The following is a 21,355-nucleotide window of genomic DNA, read 5'->3' as shown; positions in this document are numbered from 1 at the left end:
ATCCGTTACGAAGATGATTGAGCGTGGGATTGGTAGCGAGACTGGGGTCAATTAAGAACAAGTATACCTACCTTATTCTTTTGTATTTCAGTCCTTGCTAGTGCTTGGTTGGTCGTTCATTTCTTTGGTCTAATCTCATGTTGTAAATACGCGTGTGCCCCAGTGTTCTAATGGATAAAGCACCTACCTCCTAAGTCTGGATTTGTGGGTTCGTGTCCCGTCTGGGATGATTTGAAGCAGAGTGGTGCAGCGGAAGCGTGCTGGGCCCATAACCCAGAGGTCGATGGATCGAAACCATCCTCTGCTATAATCAGAACTATTCAATGATTCAGTCTTAAAATGAATAGCATTTAAAATCAGAATCAAGAATCCGGTGCTGCAGTACGTGTGGACTACCCAACACGTATTGCCCACATCAGACGCAGTGATGGCAATTTAAAGATGTTTACCATGAAATATAACAATGTGCATTGAGCCAGGGTTTAGATGTTGCATCTATATTTTGTGACTGTTAAGCAGAGTGGCGCAGCGGAAGCGTGCTGGGCCCATAACCCAGAGGTCGATGGATCGAAACCATCCTCTGCTAGCAGGATTACCTAATATAGCATCAATCAATGAATTGCAATTATATTTTTAGTCTAGCCTCAATAGATAGCATGAAGTGTTCCACTCACAATATTAGAGATAAATAGCAAGCATTTTAAAACAAATATCCGTTACGAAGATGATTGAGCGTGGGATTGGTAGCGAGACTGGGGTTGATTGAAAAATTAAGAACGAGTATACCTACCTGATTCTTTTGTATTTCAGTCCTTGCTAGTGCTTGGTTGGTCGTTCATTTCTTTGGTCCAATCTCATGTTGTAAATACGCGTGTGCCCCAGTGTTCTAATGGATGAAGCCCCTACCTCCTAAACCTGGATTTGTGGGATCGTGTCCCGTCTGGGATGATTTGAAGCAGAGTGGCGCAGCGGAAGAGTGCTGGGCCCATAACCCAGAGGTCGATGGATCAAAACCAACATCTGCTATGTTCAGAACTATTCAATTATTCAGTCTTAAAATGAATAGCATTTAAAATCAGAATCAAGAATCCTGTGCTGCAGTACGTGTGGACTACCCAACACGTATTGCCCACATCAGACGCCGTGATGGCAATTTAAAGATGTTTATCATAAAAAATAACAATGTGCATTGAGCCAGGGTTTAGATGTTGCATCTATATTATGTAACTGTTAAGCAGAGTGGCGCAGCGGAAGCGTGCTGGGCCCATAACCATGATGTCGATGGATCGAAACCATCCTCTGCTATAATCGGACCGTTTCGAAGTTTTAGTCGTAAAATGAATAGCATTCAGAATCAAGAATCCTGTGCTGCAGTACGTGTGGACTACCCAACACGTATTGCCCACTTCAGAAGCTGTGATGGCAATTTAAAGATGTTTACCTCAAAAGATAACAATGCGCAAAGAGCCAGGGTTCACATGTTGACTCGATATTATGTAATAATTAAGCAGAGTGGCGCAGCGGAAGCGTGCTGGGCCCATAACCCAGAGGTCGATGGATCGAAACCATCCTCTGCTAGCAGGATTACCTAATATAGCATCAATCAATCAATGAAATGAATTGCAATTAAATTTTTAGTCTAGCCTCAATATATAGCATGAAGTGTTCTACTCACAATATTAGAGATAAATAGCAAGCATTTTAAAACAAATATCCGTTACGAAGATGATTGAGCGTGGGATTGGTAGCGAGACTGGGGTTGATTGAAAAATTAAGAACGAGTATACCTACCTTATTCTTTTGTGTTTCAGTCCTTGCTAGCGCTTTGTTGGTCGTTCATTTCTTTGGTCTAATCTCATGTTGTAAATAGTATACGCGTGTGCCCCAGTGTTCTAATGGATAAAGCACCTACCTCCTAAACCTGGATTTGTGGGTTCGTGTCCCGTCTGGGATTATTTGTAGCAGAGTGGCGCAGCGGAAGCGTGCTGGGCCCATAACCTTGAGGTTGATGGATCGAAAGCATCCTCTGCTATAATCAGACCGTTTCAAAGTTCCAGTCGTAAAATGAATAGCTTTCAGAATCATGAATCCTGTGCTGCAGTACGGGTGGACTACCCCATACATATTGCCCACTTCAGAAGCTGTGATGGCAATTTAAAGATGTTTACCACAAAAGATAACAATGCGCAAAGAGCCAGGGTTCAGATGTTGACTCGATATTGTGTAATTATTAAGCAGAGTGGCGCAGCGGAAGCGTGCTGGGCCCATAACCCAGAGGTCGATGGATCGAAACCATCCTCTGCTAGCAGGAATTCCTAATAAAGCATCAATCAATCAATGAAATGAATTGTAATTAAATTTTTAGTCTAGCCTCAATAGATAGCATGAAGTGTTCTACTCACAATATTAGAGATAAATAGCAAGCATTTTAAAACAAATATCCTGTTAGATTTCAGCTTATTTCTAAACTGTTCGGACAGACTCTGCGTTGTGTATTTTCAGTCGTAGTAGTAATTCTTGAAGTCGAAAACAAAGCAGCTTGACAGGTTGGATTAGAGGGTTGAATAGATGGTTTATTCCAGGATGTACAGCGAGATACAGACTTAGGTTGAATAATCTATAGTGGACCCGGTGGTCGATGACTTGTTCCTCGGCTGTCGAAACCCTCTACTCGTCGAACCAAAGGGTTGGGGCGAGTATTATACAAAAAGGGGATACATGAATAACACGTGAACAGACGCACTCTCAGCCTTGATAAGGTATTTGGCCCTGGCTATGTCCCGGAGGACCAGGTCGGTTCAACCTTGTTGAGACATAACAATGGCAGAATGTTAAGGATAACACCTTGTATCAGTATGAGAGGCCCTGGCCTGTTCCTAGACTAGAAATGTGAACAACAGAGAGACACTAAAATACACCAACATTCTACATTCCGTTACGAAGATGATTGAGCGTGGGATTGGTAGCGAGACTGGGGTTGATTGAAAAAATAAGAACGAGTATACCTACCTTATTCTTTTGTATTTCAGTCCTTGCTAGTGCTTGGTTGGTCGTTCATTTCTTTGGTCTAATCTCATGTTGTAAATACGCGTGTGCCCCAGTGTTCTAATGGATAAAGCACCTACCTCCTAATGCCACGTTCACATCTAGCGTTTTTTGTAATAGGGAAAAGTTGAGCCTACCGTTTTTTCAACAAAAAGAAAAGCTGGCAGCGTTTTTGGCCCGAAAAGCGCCGAGAGCGTTTTTTCTATTGCCTATCAACGAACCCATTCTAGACCCGACGTTACCCGCCTACTATGTATCCAGGATAGAGCCCATTAGACATGTTGTAGATCTCGACATGTTCTGTAATTAAAACTATTAATCGCTCCACCGGCACTTTCCCGAGTGATTTGTCTGCCATTGTTTCTTGTTTCGACAGTTGAGAGTTTCCTTCGGGACGAAGTGTCAATGTTCCGCTTGTGATTGGTCAGTTGCCCAAAAGACGCCTGACGTCGGCCGCTTTCTTCCTGAAAGTTGAACTTTTTTCAACACTCCGTATGGCAGAAAAAAACGCTGGGAGAGGGGTTTAAAAAAGCGGCCGTGACTTTTTCCAGAAACGCTCTGCTCCATAGGAATATAATGTAAAACAAGCGCTGGCTGATTTAAAAAAACGCTAGATGTGAACGCGGCCTAAACCTGCATTTGTGGGTTAGTGTCCCGTCTGGGATTATTTGAAGCAGAGTGGCGCAGCGGAAGCGTGCTGGGCCCATAACGCATAACCCAGAGGTTGATGGATCGAAACCATCCTCTGCTATAATCAGAACTATTCACTGATTCAGTCTTATAATGAATAGCATTTAAAATCAGAATCAAGAATCCTGTGCTGTAGTACGTGTGGACTACACAACACGTATTGCCCACATCAGACGCCGTGATGGCATTTTAAAGATGTTTACCATAAAAAATAACAATGTGCATTGAGCCAGGGTTTAGATGTTGCATCTATATTTTGTAATTGTTAAGCAGTGTTGCGCAGCGGAAGCGTACTGGGCCCATAGCCCAGTGGTCGATGGATCGAAACCATCCTCTGCTATAATCAGACCATTTCAAAGTTTCAGTCGTAAAATGAATAGCATTCAGAATCAAGAATCCTGTGCTGCAGTACGTGTGGACTACCCCACACGTATTGCCCACTTCAGAAGCTATGATAGCAATTTAAAGATGTTTACCACAAAAGATAACAATGCGCAAAGAGCCAGGGTTCAGATGTTGACTTGATATTATGTAATTGTTAAGCAGAGTGGCGCAGCGGAAGCGTGCTGGGCCCATAACCCAGAGGTCGATGGATCGAAACCATCCTCTGCTAGCAGGATTACCTAATATAGCATCAATCAATCAATGAAATGAATTGCAATTCAATATTAAGTCTAGCCTCAATAGATAGCATGAAGTGTTCTACTCACAATATTAGAGATAAATAGCAAGCATTTTAAAACAAATATCCGCTACGAAGATGATTGAGCGTGGGATTGGTAGCGAGACTGGGGTTGATTAAAAAATTAAGAATGAGTATACCTACCTTATTCTTTTGTATTTCAGTCCTTGCTAGTGCTTGGTTGGTCGTTAATTTCTTTGGTCTAATCTCATGTTGTAAATACGCGTGTGCCCCAGTGTTCTAATGGATAAAGCACCTACCTCCTAAACCTGGATTTGTGGGTTTGTGTCCCGTCTGGGATGATTTAAAGCAGAGTGGCGCAACGGAAGCGTGCTGGGCCCATAACCCAGAGGTCGATGGATCGAAACCATCCTCTGCTATAATCAGAACTATTCAATGATTCAGTCTTAAAATGAATAGCATTTAAAATCAGAATCAAGAATCCTGTGCTGCAGTACGTGTGGACTACTCAACACGTATTGCCCACATCAGACGCCGTGATGGCAATTTAAAGATGTTTACCATAAAAAATAACAATGTGCATTGAGCCAGGGTTTAGATGTTGCATCTATATTTTGTGACTGTAAAGCAGAGTGGTGCAGCGGAAGCGTGCTGGGCCCATAACCCAGAGGTCGATGGATCGAAACCATCCTCTGCTAGCAGGAATTCCTAATATAGCATCAATCAATCAATGAAATGAATTGCAATTAAATTTTTAGTCTAGCCTCAATAGATAGCATGAAGTGTTCTACTCACAATATTAGAGATAAATAGCAAGCATTTTAAAACAAATATCCTGTTAGATTTCAGCTTATTTCTAAACTGTTCGGACAGACTCTGCGTTGTGTATTTTCAGTCGTAGTAGTAATTCTTGAAGTCGAAAACAAAGCAGCTTGACAGGTTGGATTAGAGGGTTGAATAGATGGTTTATTCCAGGATGTACAGCGAGATACAGACTTAGGTTGAATAATCTATAGTGGACCCGGTGGTCGATGACTTGTTCCTCGGCTGTCGAAACCCTCTACTCGTCGAACCAAAGGGTTGGGGCGAGTATTATACAAAAAGGGGATACATGAATAACACGTGAACAGACGCACTCTCAGCCTTGATAAGGTATTTGGCCCTGGCTATGTCCCGGAGGACCAGGTCGGTTCAACCTTGTTGAGACATAACAATGGCAGAATGTTAAGGATAACACCTTGTATCAGTATGAGAGGCCCTGGCCTGTTCCTAGACTAGAAATGTGAACAACAGAGAGACACTAAAATACACCAACATTCTACATTCCGTTACGAAGATGATTGAGCGTGGGATTGGTAGCGAGACTGGGGTTGATTGAAAAATTAAGAATGAGTATACCTACCTTATTCTTTTGTATTTCAGTCCTTGCTAGTGCTTGGTTGGTCGTTCATTTCTTTGGTCTAATCTCATGTTGTAAATACGCGTGTGCCCCAGTGTTCTAATGGATAAAGCACCTACCTCCTAATGCCACGTTCACATCTAGCGTTTTTTGTAATAGGGAAAAGTTGAGCCTACCGTTTTTTCAACAAAAAGAAAAGCTGGCAGCGTTTTTGGCCCGAAAAGCGCCGAGAGCGTTTTTTCTATTGCCTATCAACGAACCCATTCTAGACCCGACGTTACCCGCCTACTATGTATCCAGGATAGAGCCCATTAGACATGTTGTAGATCTCGACATGTTCTGTAATTAAAACTATTAATCGCTCTACCGGCACTTTCCCGAGTGATTTGTCTGCCATTGTTTCTTGTTTTGACAGTTGAGAGTTTCCTTCGGGACGAAGTGTCAATGTTCCGCTTGTGATTGGTCAGTTGCCCAAAAGACGCCTGACGTCGGCCGCTTTCTTCCTGAAAGTTGAACTTTTTTCAACACTCCGTATGGCAGAAAAAAACGCTGGGAGAGGGGTTTAAAAAAGCGGCCGTGACTTTTTCCAGAAACGCTCTGCTCCATAGGAATATAATGTAAAACAAGCGCTGGCTGATTTAAAAAAACGCTAGATGTGAACGCGGCCTAAACCTGCATTTGTGGGTTAGTGTCCAGTCTGGGATTATTTGAAGCAGAGTGGCGCAGCGGAAGCGTGCTGGGCCCATAACCCATAACCCAGAGGTTGATGGATCGAAACCATCCTCTGCTATAATCAGAACTATTCACTGATTCAGTCTTAAAATGAATAGCATTTAAAATCAGAATCAAGAATCCTGTGCTGCAGTACGTGTGGACTACACAACACGTATTGCCCACATCAGATGCCGTGATGGCATTTTAAAGATGTTTACCATAAAAAATAACAATGTGCATTGAGCCAGGGTTTAGATGTTGCATCTATATTTTGTAATTGTTAAGCAGTGTTGCGCAGCGGAAGCGTGCTGGGCCCATAGCCCAGTAGTCGATGGATCGAAACCATCCTCTGCTATAATCAGACCGTTTCAAAGTTTCAGTCGTAAAATGAATAGCATTCAGAATCAAGAATCCTGTGCTGCAGTACGTGTGGACTACCCCACACGTATTGCCCACTTCAGAAGCTATGATGGCAATTTAAAGATGTTTACCACAAAAGATAACAATGCGCAAAGAGCCAGGGTTCAGATGTTGACTTGATATTATGTAATTGTTAAGCAGAGTGGCGCAGCGGAAGCGTGCTGGGGCCATAACCTATAACCCAGAGGTTGATGGATCGAAACCATCCTCTGCTATAATCAGAACTATTCACTGATTCAGTCTTAAAATGAATAGCATTTAAAATCAGAATCAAGAATCCTGTGCTGCAGTACGTGTGGACTACACAACACGTATTGCCCACATCAGACGCCGTGATGGCAATTTAAAGACGTTTACCATAAAAAATAACAATGTGCATTGAGCCAGGGTTTAGATGTTGCATCTATATTTTGTGACTGTAAAGCAGAGTGGCGCAGCGGAAGCGTGCTGGGCCCATAACCCAGAGGTCGATGGATCGAAACCATCCTCTGCTATAATCAGAATCAAAATTCTGTGCTGCAGTACGTGTGGACTACTCAACACGTATTGCCCACATCAGACGCCGTGATGGCAATTTAAAGATGTTTACCATAAAAAATAACAATGTGCATTGAGCCAGGGTTTAGATGTTGCATCTATATTTTGTAATTGTTAAGCAGTGTTGCGCAGCGGAAGCGTGCTGGGCCCATAGCCCAGTGGTCGATGGATCGAAACCATCCTCTGCTATAATCAGACCGTTTCAAAGTTTCAGTCGTAAAATGAATAGCATTCAGAATCAAGAATCCTGTGCTGCAGTACGTGTGGACTACCCCACACGTATTGCCCACTTCAGAAGCTATGATAGAAATTAAAGATGTTTAGCACAAAAGATAACAATGCGCAAAGAGCCAGGGTTCAGATGTTGACTCGATATTGTCTAATTGTAAAGCAGAGTGGCGCAGCGGAAGCGTGCTGGGCCCATAACCCAGAGGTCGATGGATCGAAACCATCCTCTGCTATAATCAGAACTATTCAATGATTCAGTCTTAAAATGAATAGCACTTAAAATCAGAATCAAGAATCCTGTGCTGCAGTACGTGTGGACTACCCCACACGTATTGCCCACTTCAGAAGCTGTGATGGCAATTTAATGAAGTTTACCACAAAAGATAACAATGCGCAAAGAGCCAGGGTTCAGATGTTGACTTGATATTATGTAATTGTTAAGCAGAGTGGCGCAGCGGAAGCGTGCTGGGCCCATAACCCAGAGGTCGATGGATCGAAACCATCCTCTGCTAGCAGGATTACCTAATATAGCATCAATCAATCAATGAAATGAATTGCAATTCAATTTTAAGTCTAGCCTCAATAGATAGCATGAAGTGTTCTACTCACAATATTAGAGATAAATAGCAAGCATTTTAAAACAAATATCCGCTACGAAGATGATTGAGCGTGGGATTGGTAGCGAGACTGGGGTTGATTAAAAAATTAAGAATGAGTATACCTACCTTATTCTTTTGTATTTCAGTCCTTGCTAGTGTTTGGTTGGTCGTTAATTTCTTTGGTCTAATCTCATGTTGTAAATACGCGTGTGCCCCAGTGTTCTAATGGATAAAGCACCTACCTCCTAAACCTGGATTTGTGGGTTCGTGTCCCGGCTGGGGTTCTTTGAAGCAGAGTGGCGGAGCGGAAACGTGCTGGGCTCTTAACCCAGAGGTCGATGGATCGAAACCATCCTCTGCTATAATCAGACCGTTTCAAAGTTTCAGTCGTAAAATGAATAGCAATTAAAATCAGAATCAAGAATCCTGTGCTGCAGTACCTGTGGACTACCCAACACGTATTGCCCACATCAGACACCATGATGGCAAATTAAAGATGTTTCCTATAAAAAATAACAATGTGCATTGAGCCAGGGTTTAGATGTTGCATCTATATTTCGTAACTGTTAAGCAGAGTAGTGCAGCAGAAGTGTGCTGGGCCCATAACCCAGAGGTCGATGGATCGAAACAATCCTCTGCTATTAGCAGACCGTTTCAAAGTTTCAGTCGTAAAATGAATAGTATTAAGAATCCGGTGCTGCAGTACGTTTGGACTACCCCACACGTATTGCCCACTTCAGAAGCTGTGATGGCAATTTAAAGATGTTTACCACAAAAGATAACAATGCGCAAAGAGCCAGGGTTCAGATGTTGACTCGATATTGTGTTGTGTTAAGCAGAGTGGCGCAGCGGAAGCGTGCTGGGCCCATAACCCAGAGGTCGATGGATCGAAACCATCCTCTGCTATAATCAGAACTATTCAATGATTCAGTCTTAAAATTAATAGCATTTTAAATCAGAATCAAGAATCCTGTGCTGCAGTACGTGTGGACTACCCCACACGTATTGCCCACTTCAGAAGCTGTGATGGCAATTTAAAGATGTTTACCACAAAAGATAACAATGCGCAAAGAGCCAGGGTTCAGATGTTGACTCGATATTGTATAATTTTTAAGCAGAGTGGCGCAACGGAAGCGTGCTGGGCCCATAACCGAGAGGTAGATGGATCGAAACCATCCTCTGCTATATTCAGTTCAATTCAATGATTCAGTCTTAAAATGAATAGCATTTAAAATCAGAATCAAGAATCCTGTGCTGCAGTACGTGTGGACTACCCAACATGTATTGCCCACATCAGACGCCGTGGTGGCAATTTAAAGATGTTTACCATAACAATGTGCATTGAGCCAGGGTTTAGATGTTGCATCTATATTTTGTTACTGTTAAAGGGCATGGTGCAGGTTTCTATTTTCTTCTTTTCTGGCAATTTTCTAGTTGGTAATAAACATTTAAACAATTTTCCATTGTATTTGATGTTGTAGGGTATCACAAAATATAAATATAAGGAAAAGTAGGTGATATATTAGTGGTTATTAGCCACAGGTTAGCGATGATTCTTATTTCTCCCACAATGCATTGCATGACGTCACGTAAGGTACTCCGCTTTTGGACGACAGCCGAAGCCGCTAGTGAGAGAGTGACAGTGTCAGATTAGTAAATAAATAGATAGATAGATAGATAGATAGATAGATAGATAGATAGATAGATAGATAGATAGATAGATAGATAGATAGATAGATAGATAGATAGATAGATAGATAGATAGATAGATAGATAGATAGATAGATAGATAGATAGATAGATAGATAGATAGATAGATAGATAGATAGATAGATAGATAGATAGATAGATAGATAGATAGATAGATAGATAGATAGATAGATAGATAGATAGATAGATAGATAGATAGATAGATAGATAGATAGATAGATAGATAGATAGATAGATAGATAGATAGATAGATAGATAGATAGATAGATAGATAGATAGATAGATAGATAGATAGATAGATAGATAGATAGATAGATAGATAGATAGATAGATAGATAGATAGATAGATAGATAGATAGATAGATAGATAGATAGATAGATAGATAGATAGATAGATAGATAGATAGATAGATAGATAGATAGATAGATAGATAGATAGATAGATAGATAGATAGATAGATAGATAGATAGATAGATAGATAGATAGATAGATAGATAGATAGATAGATAGATAGATAGATAGATAGATAGATAGATAGATAGATAGATAGATAGATAGATAGATAGATAGATAGATAGATAGATAGATAGATAGATAGATAGATAGATAGATAGATAGATAGATAGATAGATAGATAGATAGATAGATAGATAGATAGATAGATAGATAGATAGATAGATAGATAGATAGATAGATAGATAGATAGATAGATAGATAGATAGATAGATAGATAGATAGATAGATAGATAGATAGATAGATAGATAGATAGATAGATAGATAGATAGATAGATAGATAGATAGATAGATAGATAGATAGATAGATAAATAGATAGATAGATAGATAGATAGATAGATAGATAGATAGATAGATAGATAGATAGATAGATAGATAGATAGATAGATAGATAGATAGATAGATAGATAGATAGATAGATAGATAGATAGATAGATAGATAGATAGATAGATAGATAGATAGATAGATAGATAGATAGATAGATAGATAGATAGATAGATAGATAGATAGATAGATAGATAGATAGATAGATAGATAGATAGATAGATAGATAGATAGATAGATAGATAGATAGATAGATAGATAGATAGATAGATAGATAGATAGATAGATAGATAGATAGATAGATAGATAGATAGATAGATAGATAGATAGATAGATAGATAGATAGATAGATAGATAGATAGATAGATAGATAGATAGATAGATAGATAGATAGATAGATAGATAGATAGATAGATAGATAGATAGATAGATAGATAGATAGATAGATAGATAGATAGATAGATAGATAGATAGATAGATAGATAGATAGATAGATAGATAGATAGATAGATAGATAGATAGATAGATAGATAGATAGATAGATAGATAGATAGATAGATAGATAGATAGATAGATAGATAGATAGATAGATAGATAGATAGATAGATAGATAGATAGATAGATAGATAGATAGATAGATAGATAGATAGATAGATAGATAGATAGATAGATAGATAGATAGATAGATAGATAGATAGATAGATAGATAGATAGATAGATAGATAGATAGATAGATAGATAGATAGATAGATAGATAGATAGATAGATAGATAGATAGATAGATAGATAGATAGATAGATAGATAGATAGATAGATAGATAGATAGATAGATAGATAGATAGATAGATAGATAGATAGATAGATAGATAGATAGATAGATAGATAGATAGATAGATAGATAGATAGATAGATAGATAGATAGATAGATAGATAGATAGATAGATAGATAGATAGATAGATAGATAGATAGATAGATAGATAGATAGATAGATAGATAGATAGATAGATAGATAGATAGATAGATAGATAGATAGATAGATAGATAGATAGATAGATAGATAGATAGATAGATAGATAGATAGATAGATAGATAGATAGATAGATAGATAGATAGATAGATAGATAGATAGATAGATAGATAGATAGATAGATAGATAGATAGATAGATAGATAGATAGATAGATAGATAGATAGATAGATAGATAGATAGATAGATAGATAGATAGATAGATAGATAGATAGATAGATAGATAGATAGATAGATAGATAGATAGATAGATAGATAGATAGATAGATAGATAGATAGATAGATAGATAGATAGATAGATAGATAGATAGATAGATAGATAGATAGATAGATAGATAGATAGATAGATAGATAGATAGATAGATAGATAGATAGATAGATAGATAGATAGATAGATAGATAGATAGATAGATAGATAGATAGATAGATAGATAGATAGATAGATAGATAGATAGATAGATAGATAGATAGATAGATAGATAGATAGATAGATAGATAGATAGATAGATAGATAGATAGATAGATAGATAGATAGATAGATAGATAGATAGATAGATAGATAGATAGATAGATAGATAGATAGATAGATAGATAGATAGATAGATAGATAGATAGATAGATAGATAGATAGATAGATAGATAGATAGATAGATAGATAGATAGATAGATAGATAGATAGATAGATAGATAGATAGATAGATAGATAGATAGATAGATAGATAGATAGATAGATAGATAGATAGATAGATAGATAGATAGATAGATAGATAGATAGATAGATAGATAGATAGATAGATAGATAGATAGATAGATAGATAGATAGATAGATAGATAGATAGATAGATAGATAGATAGATAGATAGATAGATAGATAGATAGATAGATAGATAGATAGATAGATAGATAGATAGATAGATAGATAGATAGATAGATAGATAGATAGATAGATAGATAGATAGATAGATAGATAGATAGATAGATAGATAGATAGATAGATAGATAGATAGATAGATAGATAGATAGATAGATAGATAGATAGATAGATAGATAGATAGATAGATAGATAGATAGATAGATAGATAGATAGATAGATAGATAGATAGATAGATAGATAGATAGATAGATAGATAGATAGATAGATAGATAGATAGATAGATAGATAGATAGATAGATAGATAGATAGATAGATAGATAGATAGATAGATAGATAGATAGATAGATAGATAGATAGATAGATAGATAGATAGATAGATAGATAGATAGATAGATAGATAGATAGATAGATAGATAGATAGATAGATAGATAGATAGATAGATAGATAGATAGATAGATAGATAGATAGATAGATAGATAGATAGATAGATAGATAGATAGATAGATAGATAGATAGATAGATAGATAGATAGATAGATAGATAGATAGATAGATAGATAGATAGATAGATAGATAGATAGATAGATAGATAGATAGATAGATAGATAGATAGATAGATAGATAGATAGATAGATAGATAGATAGATAGATAGATAGATAGATAGATAGATAGATAGATAGATAGATAGATAGATAGATAGATAGATAGATAGATAGATAGATAGATAGATAGATAGATAGATAGATAGATAGATAGATAGATAGATAGATAGATAGATAGATAGATAGATAGATAGATAGATAGATAGATAGATAGATAGATAGATAGATAGATAGATAGATAGATAGATAGATAGATAGATAGATAGATAGATAGATAGATAGATAGATAGATAGATAGATAGATAGATAGATAGATAGATAGATAGATAGATAGATAGATAGATAGATAGATAGATAGATAGATAGATAGATAGATAGATAGATAGATAGATAGATAGATAGATAGATAGATAGATAGATAGATAGATAGATAGATAGATAGATAGATAGATAGATAGATAGATAGATAGATAGATAGATAGATAGATAGATAGATAGATAGATAGATAGATAGATAGATAGATAGATAGATAGATAGATAGATAGATAGATAGATAGATAGATAGATAGATAGATAGATAGATAGATAGATAGATAGATAGATAGATAGATAGATAGATAGATAGATAGATAGATAGATAGATAGATAGATAGATAGATAGATAGATAGATAGATAGATAGATAGATAGATAGATAGATAGATAGATAGATAGATAGATAGATAGATAGATAGATAGATAGATAGATAGATAGATAGATAGATAGATAGATAGATAGATAGATAGATAGATAGATAGATAGATAGATAGATAGATAGATAGATAGATAGATAGATAGATAGATAGATAGATAGATAGATAGATAGATAGATAGATAGATAGATAGATAGATAGATAGATAGATAGATAGATAGATAGATAGATAGATAGATAGATAGATAGATAGATAGATAGATAGATAGATAGATAGATAGATAGATAGATAGATAGATAGATAGATAGATAGATAGATAGATAGATAGATAGATAGATAGATAGATAGATAGATAGATAGATAGATAGATAGATAGATAGATAGATAGATAGATAGATAGATAGATAGATAGATAGATAGATAGATAGATAGATAGATAGATAGATAGATAGATAGATAGATAGATAGATAGATAGATAGATAGATAGATAGATAGATAGATAGATAGATAGATAGATAGATAGATAGATAGATAGATAGATAGATAGATAGATAGATAGATAGATAGATAGATAGATAGATAGATAGATAGATAGATAGATAGATAGATAGATAGATAGATAGATAGATAGATAGATAGATAGATAGATAGATAGATAGATAGATAGATAGATAGATAGATAGATAGATAGATAGATAGATAGATAGATAGATAGATAGATAGATAGATAGATAGATAGATAGATAGATAGATAGATAGATAGATAGATAGATAGATAGATAGATAGATAGATAGATAGATAGATAGATAGATAGATAGATAGATAGATAGATAGATAGATAGATAGATAGATAGATAGATAGATAGATAGATAGATAGATAGATAGATAGATAGATAGATAGATAGATAGATAGATAGATAGATAGATAGATAGATAGATAGATAGATAGATAGAATAGCATAACATCGATATATAGTGAGGGATAGCATAGCATAACATAACATCGATAGATAGTGAGGGATAGCATAGCATAACATATATATATAGATAGAGAGAGAGAGAGTAGATAAAATGGTTTTCTACTGTATGTCTCAAGCAAAAGTGGACATAGGGTCCATTGCTTCCCCAAGGACAAAGGGATTCTCCGAAGCTGGGTGCAATTTGTCAAGTTTAGGTGGGCAGATTTTTCAGCTAGCTCTGTTACCGCGTAGGCTACTCAAGAATATGCTGCGCGCATTTCAAGGAGGAGGATTACCACTCAGGGGATGCCAAGATGGTCTCACTTGGTTTAAAGAGTAAGAGGACGGCCGAAGTTAATTCCTACCGCCGTGCCGTCTGTGCATGCAAACCACTCTGCCTGCCCTGTCCCGAGGTCGAGAGACACCGTCTGCCGCAAGCGAGAGATTGCCACGGTAAGCATCATGCTATAGCTGCTAATTACAAGCTGCGCGTTAGCTAGCTCTGTGTGTATTTTGCATACCGTGTTCCATTTGACACAGCCTCCACTACAAGCATGATCAGTCTGACATTAGAAGAGCATATTTTGTGATTCACGAATATGAGCCAAAACAAAATTGCCCTGAAGTAAATGTCCATATCGTCATGAAAGCTTCATGGCTAGTGTTTGGATCAGTGATCGTCATCATCAAGCGGCTTTCACAACAGTGTGTTGTGTTAGATCGAGACTGCTACGGTTCTCTTTCACATTTACTGTATTTGACCGTGACCGTGCGATTTCTTTTTTATATACTTATATATACTATACTTTATACTAATATACTTTTTTATATTTGTTTTCGCAAGATGTTGACAGACGCCTCACTGCAGGAGACCGTGGACACTGTAGACACTGTGGAGAGTGTCGATACTGGGGATCAGCCCTTGCCCTCCTCCACTTCTGACGCTGGGACACAATGTTATTTGAAGCCCCCCCGATGGTCTCACGGTAAATCTTTGGTATTTTAAGGGGTAGATATTATGTCTAAAACATTGCAAGGAGGACATTTCCATAAACATTGATGAAATGAATACATAGCCTAAACCAAAACATAGCCGCTTAGATTTGCCATGATTGTCATATGTTTGGGTATGTTTACTGCCTCTGCCACAGCTGTGCAGGTTAACCTGAAGCCCAAGATGGTTAGCGTGGGCACACAGACTTCATTAAGCCCACAAACCTCCACTCCCCTCGCTAGTCCTGAACAGACAGTTGACGACGATGATGATGATAATGCCACTGTCATCAGTGACTTGTCGTGGGTGCCCGAAGAGCCGATGGATGAGGAGGAATTGTTTGATGAGGAGCATCCATGACCATGACACCCCTGCCTTCTCCAGTTGTGCCCATGGCCCTCTAGACGGAGATCAGCGCAACAAAGAGTGGCTGGACCCAGGTACAGTACTGGTATTATGCACACTCTACATAGTTTTGTTTTATTTGCTGTCTTTGAGTAATTGTCTGGATGCTTTGACATGTGACCTTTGTGATAAAATTATTTTTTCATTCCCTGGCAATCTCATAACATTCTGTTTACTGTTTATGTTTGCTATAATTCATATGCAGGACAATTTCATGTGTGTTTCCATTTAAAAAAGGAATTCTGTCTGTCTATCTTCCTGTCTATTTGTACGTTTTCCGTCTGTGTGTCTGTCTGCCTCCCTGCCTTTGTCTTTGCAGGCTCATTGGCAGCAGTCAAGTTGGAGAACATAATGATGAGGGCTGCCTTACTGAAAGATGTTCGACAGCTGTCTCCACAGCACCAGACCTTCTCGCTTGAGGCTTACCACTCCCTCATCTTGCACTTCACGCCCAAGCACACAGGGTTTTCATACCTTGGGATGTATAGCAGGTCAGTGCTATCCAATGGAATAACACTGCAAATTATTATGCCTTATATAGTAATAATAGTACCTATTAACATGCCTATTGTAGTATTTTGTCATACATACACCAAGTTTCAAAGGTTTTCTCAAATGTGTTTCGTAGGCTTCTCTTAGCGGCGCTGCATTATAATCATAATCATAATGCCAATCGCGAGACAGCACGGAGAAGTGACGGGACGGAGAAGTACTGCGTGCGGTATCCACGCTTCAGAAAAGGTGCCCATGTGGTGCGTCCCATCAAAGAGGCAGCCTCCTACGGTAAGCAGTGTCATGCAGTTCTATCATATTTTGAGATGGCGCGGTGATCAGTGACAATGATCTTTATAAAGTAATATTATTATTATTATAATTAATATTATTATTATTATGTCTGCAGGTTATGCAACATCATTAATGAAGGCCCTTCGGGAGAGCTACGCCAATTCACCCGCGGTTCTTCGAGAGATTAGCGCCAATTTGTCCTCCGATGCACCCGCCCCCATCGCCAAATCCTTCGAACAGATTCCTAAGGAGGAGGCCGTCAGCCTCTACCTAGCCCGGCAGTCACGCTTCAAGAAAACCTAATTTCACATTATTATTTCTTTCCACAGACAAGTCCAATGATTTAGTTGTTATTATTTGCATGAAATTTCTTTGTATGTAATTCAAAATAATTTGGCAATCATTTTACCTGTGCCTTGTCAACCTCTGTGTGCGGTGTTGTCTGGGCTCACTGTGTGTCTGCTTGATGTGCTTTTGCATGTATCACTGCATGTATGCATGCATGAAATAGTATGTGTGTGTGTGTGTGTGAGAGAAAGAGAACCAGCAACTGACCCTCGGGTATGACCACACTATTGCAGAATTAATTAGAATTAGAATTAAACATTGCGGGTCTAGCCCTTCATCAGTGTTCCTTGTATGTTTTGTGCCTAACCATTTTTTTTATATAGATTTAATTCCAACCTGTGTCTTTGTTCAGTAACCATTACAAGCAATGCCAATAACTTTTTTTATCCAAAATGCATGTGTTCTGTGTACTTTATAACATTTTAAGGGCAATTGAATGATCACAACAGAATAAGAATAACAATTATTTTTATTAATTTTCCTCCAAACAAGGCCATTGAAAGCCCTGATAGGTCTGATCACCATTCTAGAATTGCTGTCTGATGGTTGAAACCACACAAGAGGGTAGAGGCTTCCTTATACTCCTTATACTCCTCCCTAAAATGCCATCAGCCCAGCGTATAGCCTGCCTGTACGCAGTGTACCGGTATTGCCTAGTAGGGATAAGTAGGAAAGATTCTTAAGTTTAAAACTCTCTGTAAGTAGGTTGGAAACGTCATTTTAAGCCTGTTTCTTATGCATGTTTTTTGTGTATGCAACACATCTCCTGTCACCTATAACTGTTGGTTCAAAGGACTCTGTGTAAAAAGATTTGTAAAGTAAACATAAATTATGAACATACTCGTGCGTGCTGGCTTGAAGGGGACCACGATCCTGCCTGAAGTGTGAGTATGCTATTTTTAACACAAACGGATTCAGGCAGCATGCCTCAAATCCAGGATGCTGCGTTAGGCACGTTACATCTGCTGGCCGCGGGGTGAGCTCCTCGACCAGCGACCAAAACGCGCTCACCTCCCTACAACACAAGTTCTCCACTACAGTTTCCATGGGACTACACCGCCAAACACAGCGACACAGACACGCTTACTACTATCAATCACGAGGAAAACTAGTTAGCACTATCAAAAATAATCACACTGAAGACATGACCAGCCTACTCGGCGTCGGCTACGTTTGCAAACAACATTTTCACCGGAGAAAGGTAAAAGCTTAGAAATAAACACTAGGGGTTTACAGGTGGGACTGTCAAGCTAGCCCATATTTAGAAGAAATAGAAGGCATAGTATGCCTTCTATTTCTAGATCTTCTGACTAAGTTTAGGGTAGCCTACCTATCTGAGCCAACGACATAATCAGTCTCACGTCACCTCACCGTCAGACGCCATAGTGCTAGTTCTAGTATGCGTCTACCTCACGTGACGTCATCGCCGAATTGCGTAAAAAATAACCGTTACTAACCAAAAACGACAAAAACTGGACTTTATCACCATTTTGGAGACATTTCAAACTTTATATACATATTTTGAGTGCTTTATGTACCCATTAATCGAAACTTCCGGTTAACCTGCACCATGGGCTTTAAGCAGAGTGGCGCAGCAGAAGCGTGCTGGGCCCATAACCCAGAAGTCGATCATGGCTGCCGCGGGTTTTTAAAAGGTAGTAAAATGTAGTAAATTAAATTAGGCCAAATTAAAGCCAGTAAAAAGTAGTAAAAAGTAGTAAACGTCATCTGACGAGGTAGTAAATTTTCGAACCCTAATCCAACTGGACCAATGCCTTTTTCAATTAATGTTACTTACGTGAAGGCCTAGCTTCTTCAATAAACTTGCGTGAATATATTTTTATGTTGCGACTAGGACCTGTGACCTAGGATTCACGTGTACCCCGCGCGCGCGTTAAAGTCAGTTTGGGTACCCGGCTGGCTTGCTACCAAACCTCTCCGTGAGTTCGCATCAAAATGGTTAAATGTAAATTTTCAGACCTTGCATATGGAGTCTGCCAGTCACCGAGCCAGGATGCGGGGACGTAGCGCGCAGCTACCGCTGTCGCTGTTTTGCGCTAGCACGACTGCTAGCGCTACGCCCTCAACCTCCACTGCTCCCTCAACTTCGTCTGCTCCCGCCCCGCAATCCACCGCCAGTATTCCTACGACCAGCACACAGATGCTCTGCGCTGCCACCTCTACACTGCAGGCCGAGGTACTGTGGTGTTTAGATTTAGCAGTAAAACACCACTCGTTCAAGTCAAACGATAACATAGGAGAGCTGTTCCGCATGATGTTCCCGGACTCCCAAATCGCAAAATCGTTCGCGTTGGCCAAGGACAAGACCGGCTACATCATCAAATTTGGCATTGCCCCCTATTTTAAGAAGTGTGTGTGTGTGTGTGTGTGTGTGTGTGTGTGTGTGTGTGTGTGTGTGTGTGTGTGTGTGTGTGTGTGTGTGTGTGTGTGTGTGTGTGTGTGTGTGTGTGTGTGCGTGCGTGCGTGCGTGCGTATATATATGTGTGTGTGTGTGTGTGTGTGTGTGTATGTATGTATGTATGTATGTATATATACTTTAAGCTGCTACAGTTGAAGCTTGAAGTCGTGCTGGTAGTAAAAAAAATTGTGACGGTAGTAAAAACGGTAGTAAAAAGGTAGTAAATTCAACTTAAGAATCTCTGTATAAACCCTGTCGATGGATCGAAACCATCCTCTCCTAGCATTATTACCTAATATAGCATCAATCAATCAATGAAATGAACTGCAATTAAATTTTTAGTCTAGCCTCAATAGATGGCATGAAGTGTTCTACTCACAATATTGGAGATAAATAGCAAGCATTTTAAAACAAATATCCCTTACGAAGATGATTGAGCGTGGGATTGGTAGCGAGACTGGGGTTGATTGAAAAATTAAGAACGAGTGTAACTACCTTATTCTTTTGTATTTCAGTCCTTGCTAGTGCTTGGTTGGTCTTTCATTTCTTTGGTCTATTGTAAATACGCTTGTGCCCCAGTGTTCTAATGGATAAAGCACCTACCTCCTAAACCTGGCCGGAAGTGATACGGGCCCAGGAGTATCCTGGATGCCTCGCTGGTTTGGGATTTCCATCGGGACCATCCGTCGGCTGTGTATGGAAAGCCAAGAAGGCCACAATCCGGACCTAGATTGGCGCGGTAAAAGTGCAAAACCATACAGAATCCGTACGGAATCCGTACGGATTCCGTACGGTTTCCGTACGGTTTGGCAAGAATTCCGTACGGAATCCGTACGGTTTCCGTACGGTTTCCGTACGGATTCCGTACGGATTCCGTACGGTTTTGAATGACTAATAGCCGCGGCTATTAGTCATTCACTCCGGCTATTAGTTATTCGCTCCGGCTATTAGGTATGCAGAACGAGCCCCTCCCCTTCTTTGCTTGACCACTAAGTTTGAAGGCTGTCTAACCAATCAGTGAAGAGAAAGACCAGACTAAAGTAACGCATTGTCGAAACTAGAGCTGCAGTGCCTCCATATTTCGCCGTAAGATAAGGCTGTGTTGTCTTTACTAGTTTCACTACAATGTAATGACCACCACTAGCTAGTGGAAAATATATTTGTGTCTAGTAGCCTACAGTGATATATTTGTATATGTTAGGCTATATATTGAGATGGCAGTCCCTCATCCCCAGATTGTTCGCGATATGCAGTAGCCAGCTCGGCCATAACATTACAATATTTCATGGATGCAAGCAAGCCAAGACAATCGATCTATATCTATAGCCTACATGACAACACGCAGACAGACACGCACGCACGCACGCACGCACGCACGCACGCACGCACGCACGCACGCACGCAGAGTGGCGGAGCG

The 21,355-nt window shown here is 38.8% G+C and overlaps 1 protein-coding gene and 9 non-coding genes across 10 annotated transcripts; all 10 read left to right on the top strand.

The window, feature by feature from the left end:
• Positions 1-514: 514 nt before the first annotated feature.
• On the top strand, positions 515-586 carry trnam-cau (transfer RNA methionine (anticodon CAU)). Its single transcript has one exon. It is a non-coding gene; the product is annotated as a tRNA-Met (tRNA).
• Positions 587-1,506: 920 nt separating this feature from the next.
• On the top strand, positions 1,507-1,578 carry trnam-cau (transfer RNA methionine (anticodon CAU)). Its single transcript has one exon. It is a non-coding gene; the product is annotated as a tRNA-Met (tRNA).
• A 655-nt stretch (positions 1,579-2,233) lies between these two features.
• trnam-cau (transfer RNA methionine (anticodon CAU)) lies at positions 2,234-2,305 on the top strand. The gene has a single exon. It is a non-coding gene; the product is annotated as a tRNA-Met (tRNA).
• Positions 2,306-4,276: 1,971 nt separating this feature from the next.
• Positions 4,277-4,348, top strand: trnam-cau (transfer RNA methionine (anticodon CAU)). Its single transcript has one exon. It is a non-coding gene; the product is annotated as a tRNA-Met (tRNA).
• Positions 4,349-7,333: 2,985 nt separating this feature from the next.
• On the top strand, positions 7,334-7,405 carry trnam-cau (transfer RNA methionine (anticodon CAU)). Its single transcript has one exon. It is a non-coding gene; the product is annotated as a tRNA-Met (tRNA).
• A 432-nt stretch (positions 7,406-7,837) lies between these two features.
• On the top strand, positions 7,838-7,909 carry trnam-cau (transfer RNA methionine (anticodon CAU)). The gene has a single exon. It is a non-coding gene; the product is annotated as a tRNA-Met (tRNA).
• A 207-nt stretch (positions 7,910-8,116) lies between these two features.
• trnam-cau (transfer RNA methionine (anticodon CAU)) lies at positions 8,117-8,188 on the top strand. The gene has a single exon. It is a non-coding gene; the product is annotated as a tRNA-Met (tRNA).
• A 377-nt stretch (positions 8,189-8,565) lies between these two features.
• trnak-cuu (transfer RNA lysine (anticodon CUU)) lies at positions 8,566-8,637 on the top strand. Its single transcript has one exon. It is a non-coding gene; the product is annotated as a tRNA-Lys (tRNA).
• A 472-nt stretch (positions 8,638-9,109) lies between these two features.
• Positions 9,110-9,181, top strand: trnam-cau (transfer RNA methionine (anticodon CAU)). The gene has a single exon. It is a non-coding gene; the product is annotated as a tRNA-Met (tRNA).
• Positions 9,182-16,103: 6,922 nt separating this feature from the next.
• LOC115545857 (uncharacterized) lies at positions 16,104-18,019 on the top strand. The gene is made up of 4 exons (XM_030359323.1): positions 16,104-16,420; positions 16,705-16,876; positions 17,014-17,168; positions 17,287-18,019. The coding sequence occupies exons 1-4, from the start codon at positions 16,246-16,248 to the stop codon at positions 17,472-17,474; spliced, it is 690 nt and encodes a 229-aa protein (XP_030215183.1). The 5' UTR covers positions 16,104-16,245; the 3' UTR covers positions 17,475-18,019.
• Positions 18,020-21,355: the final 3,336 nt, after the last annotated feature.

Source organism: Gadus morhua, chromosome 6 (genome assembly GCF_902167405.1).
Source record: "Gadus morhua chromosome 6, gadMor3.0, whole genome shotgun sequence".
In the NCBI taxonomy this organism is placed as follows: Eukaryota; Metazoa; Chordata; class Actinopteri; order Gadiformes; family Gadidae; genus Gadus; species Gadus morhua.
This window is presented reverse-complemented; position numbering and strand designations above follow the sequence as displayed.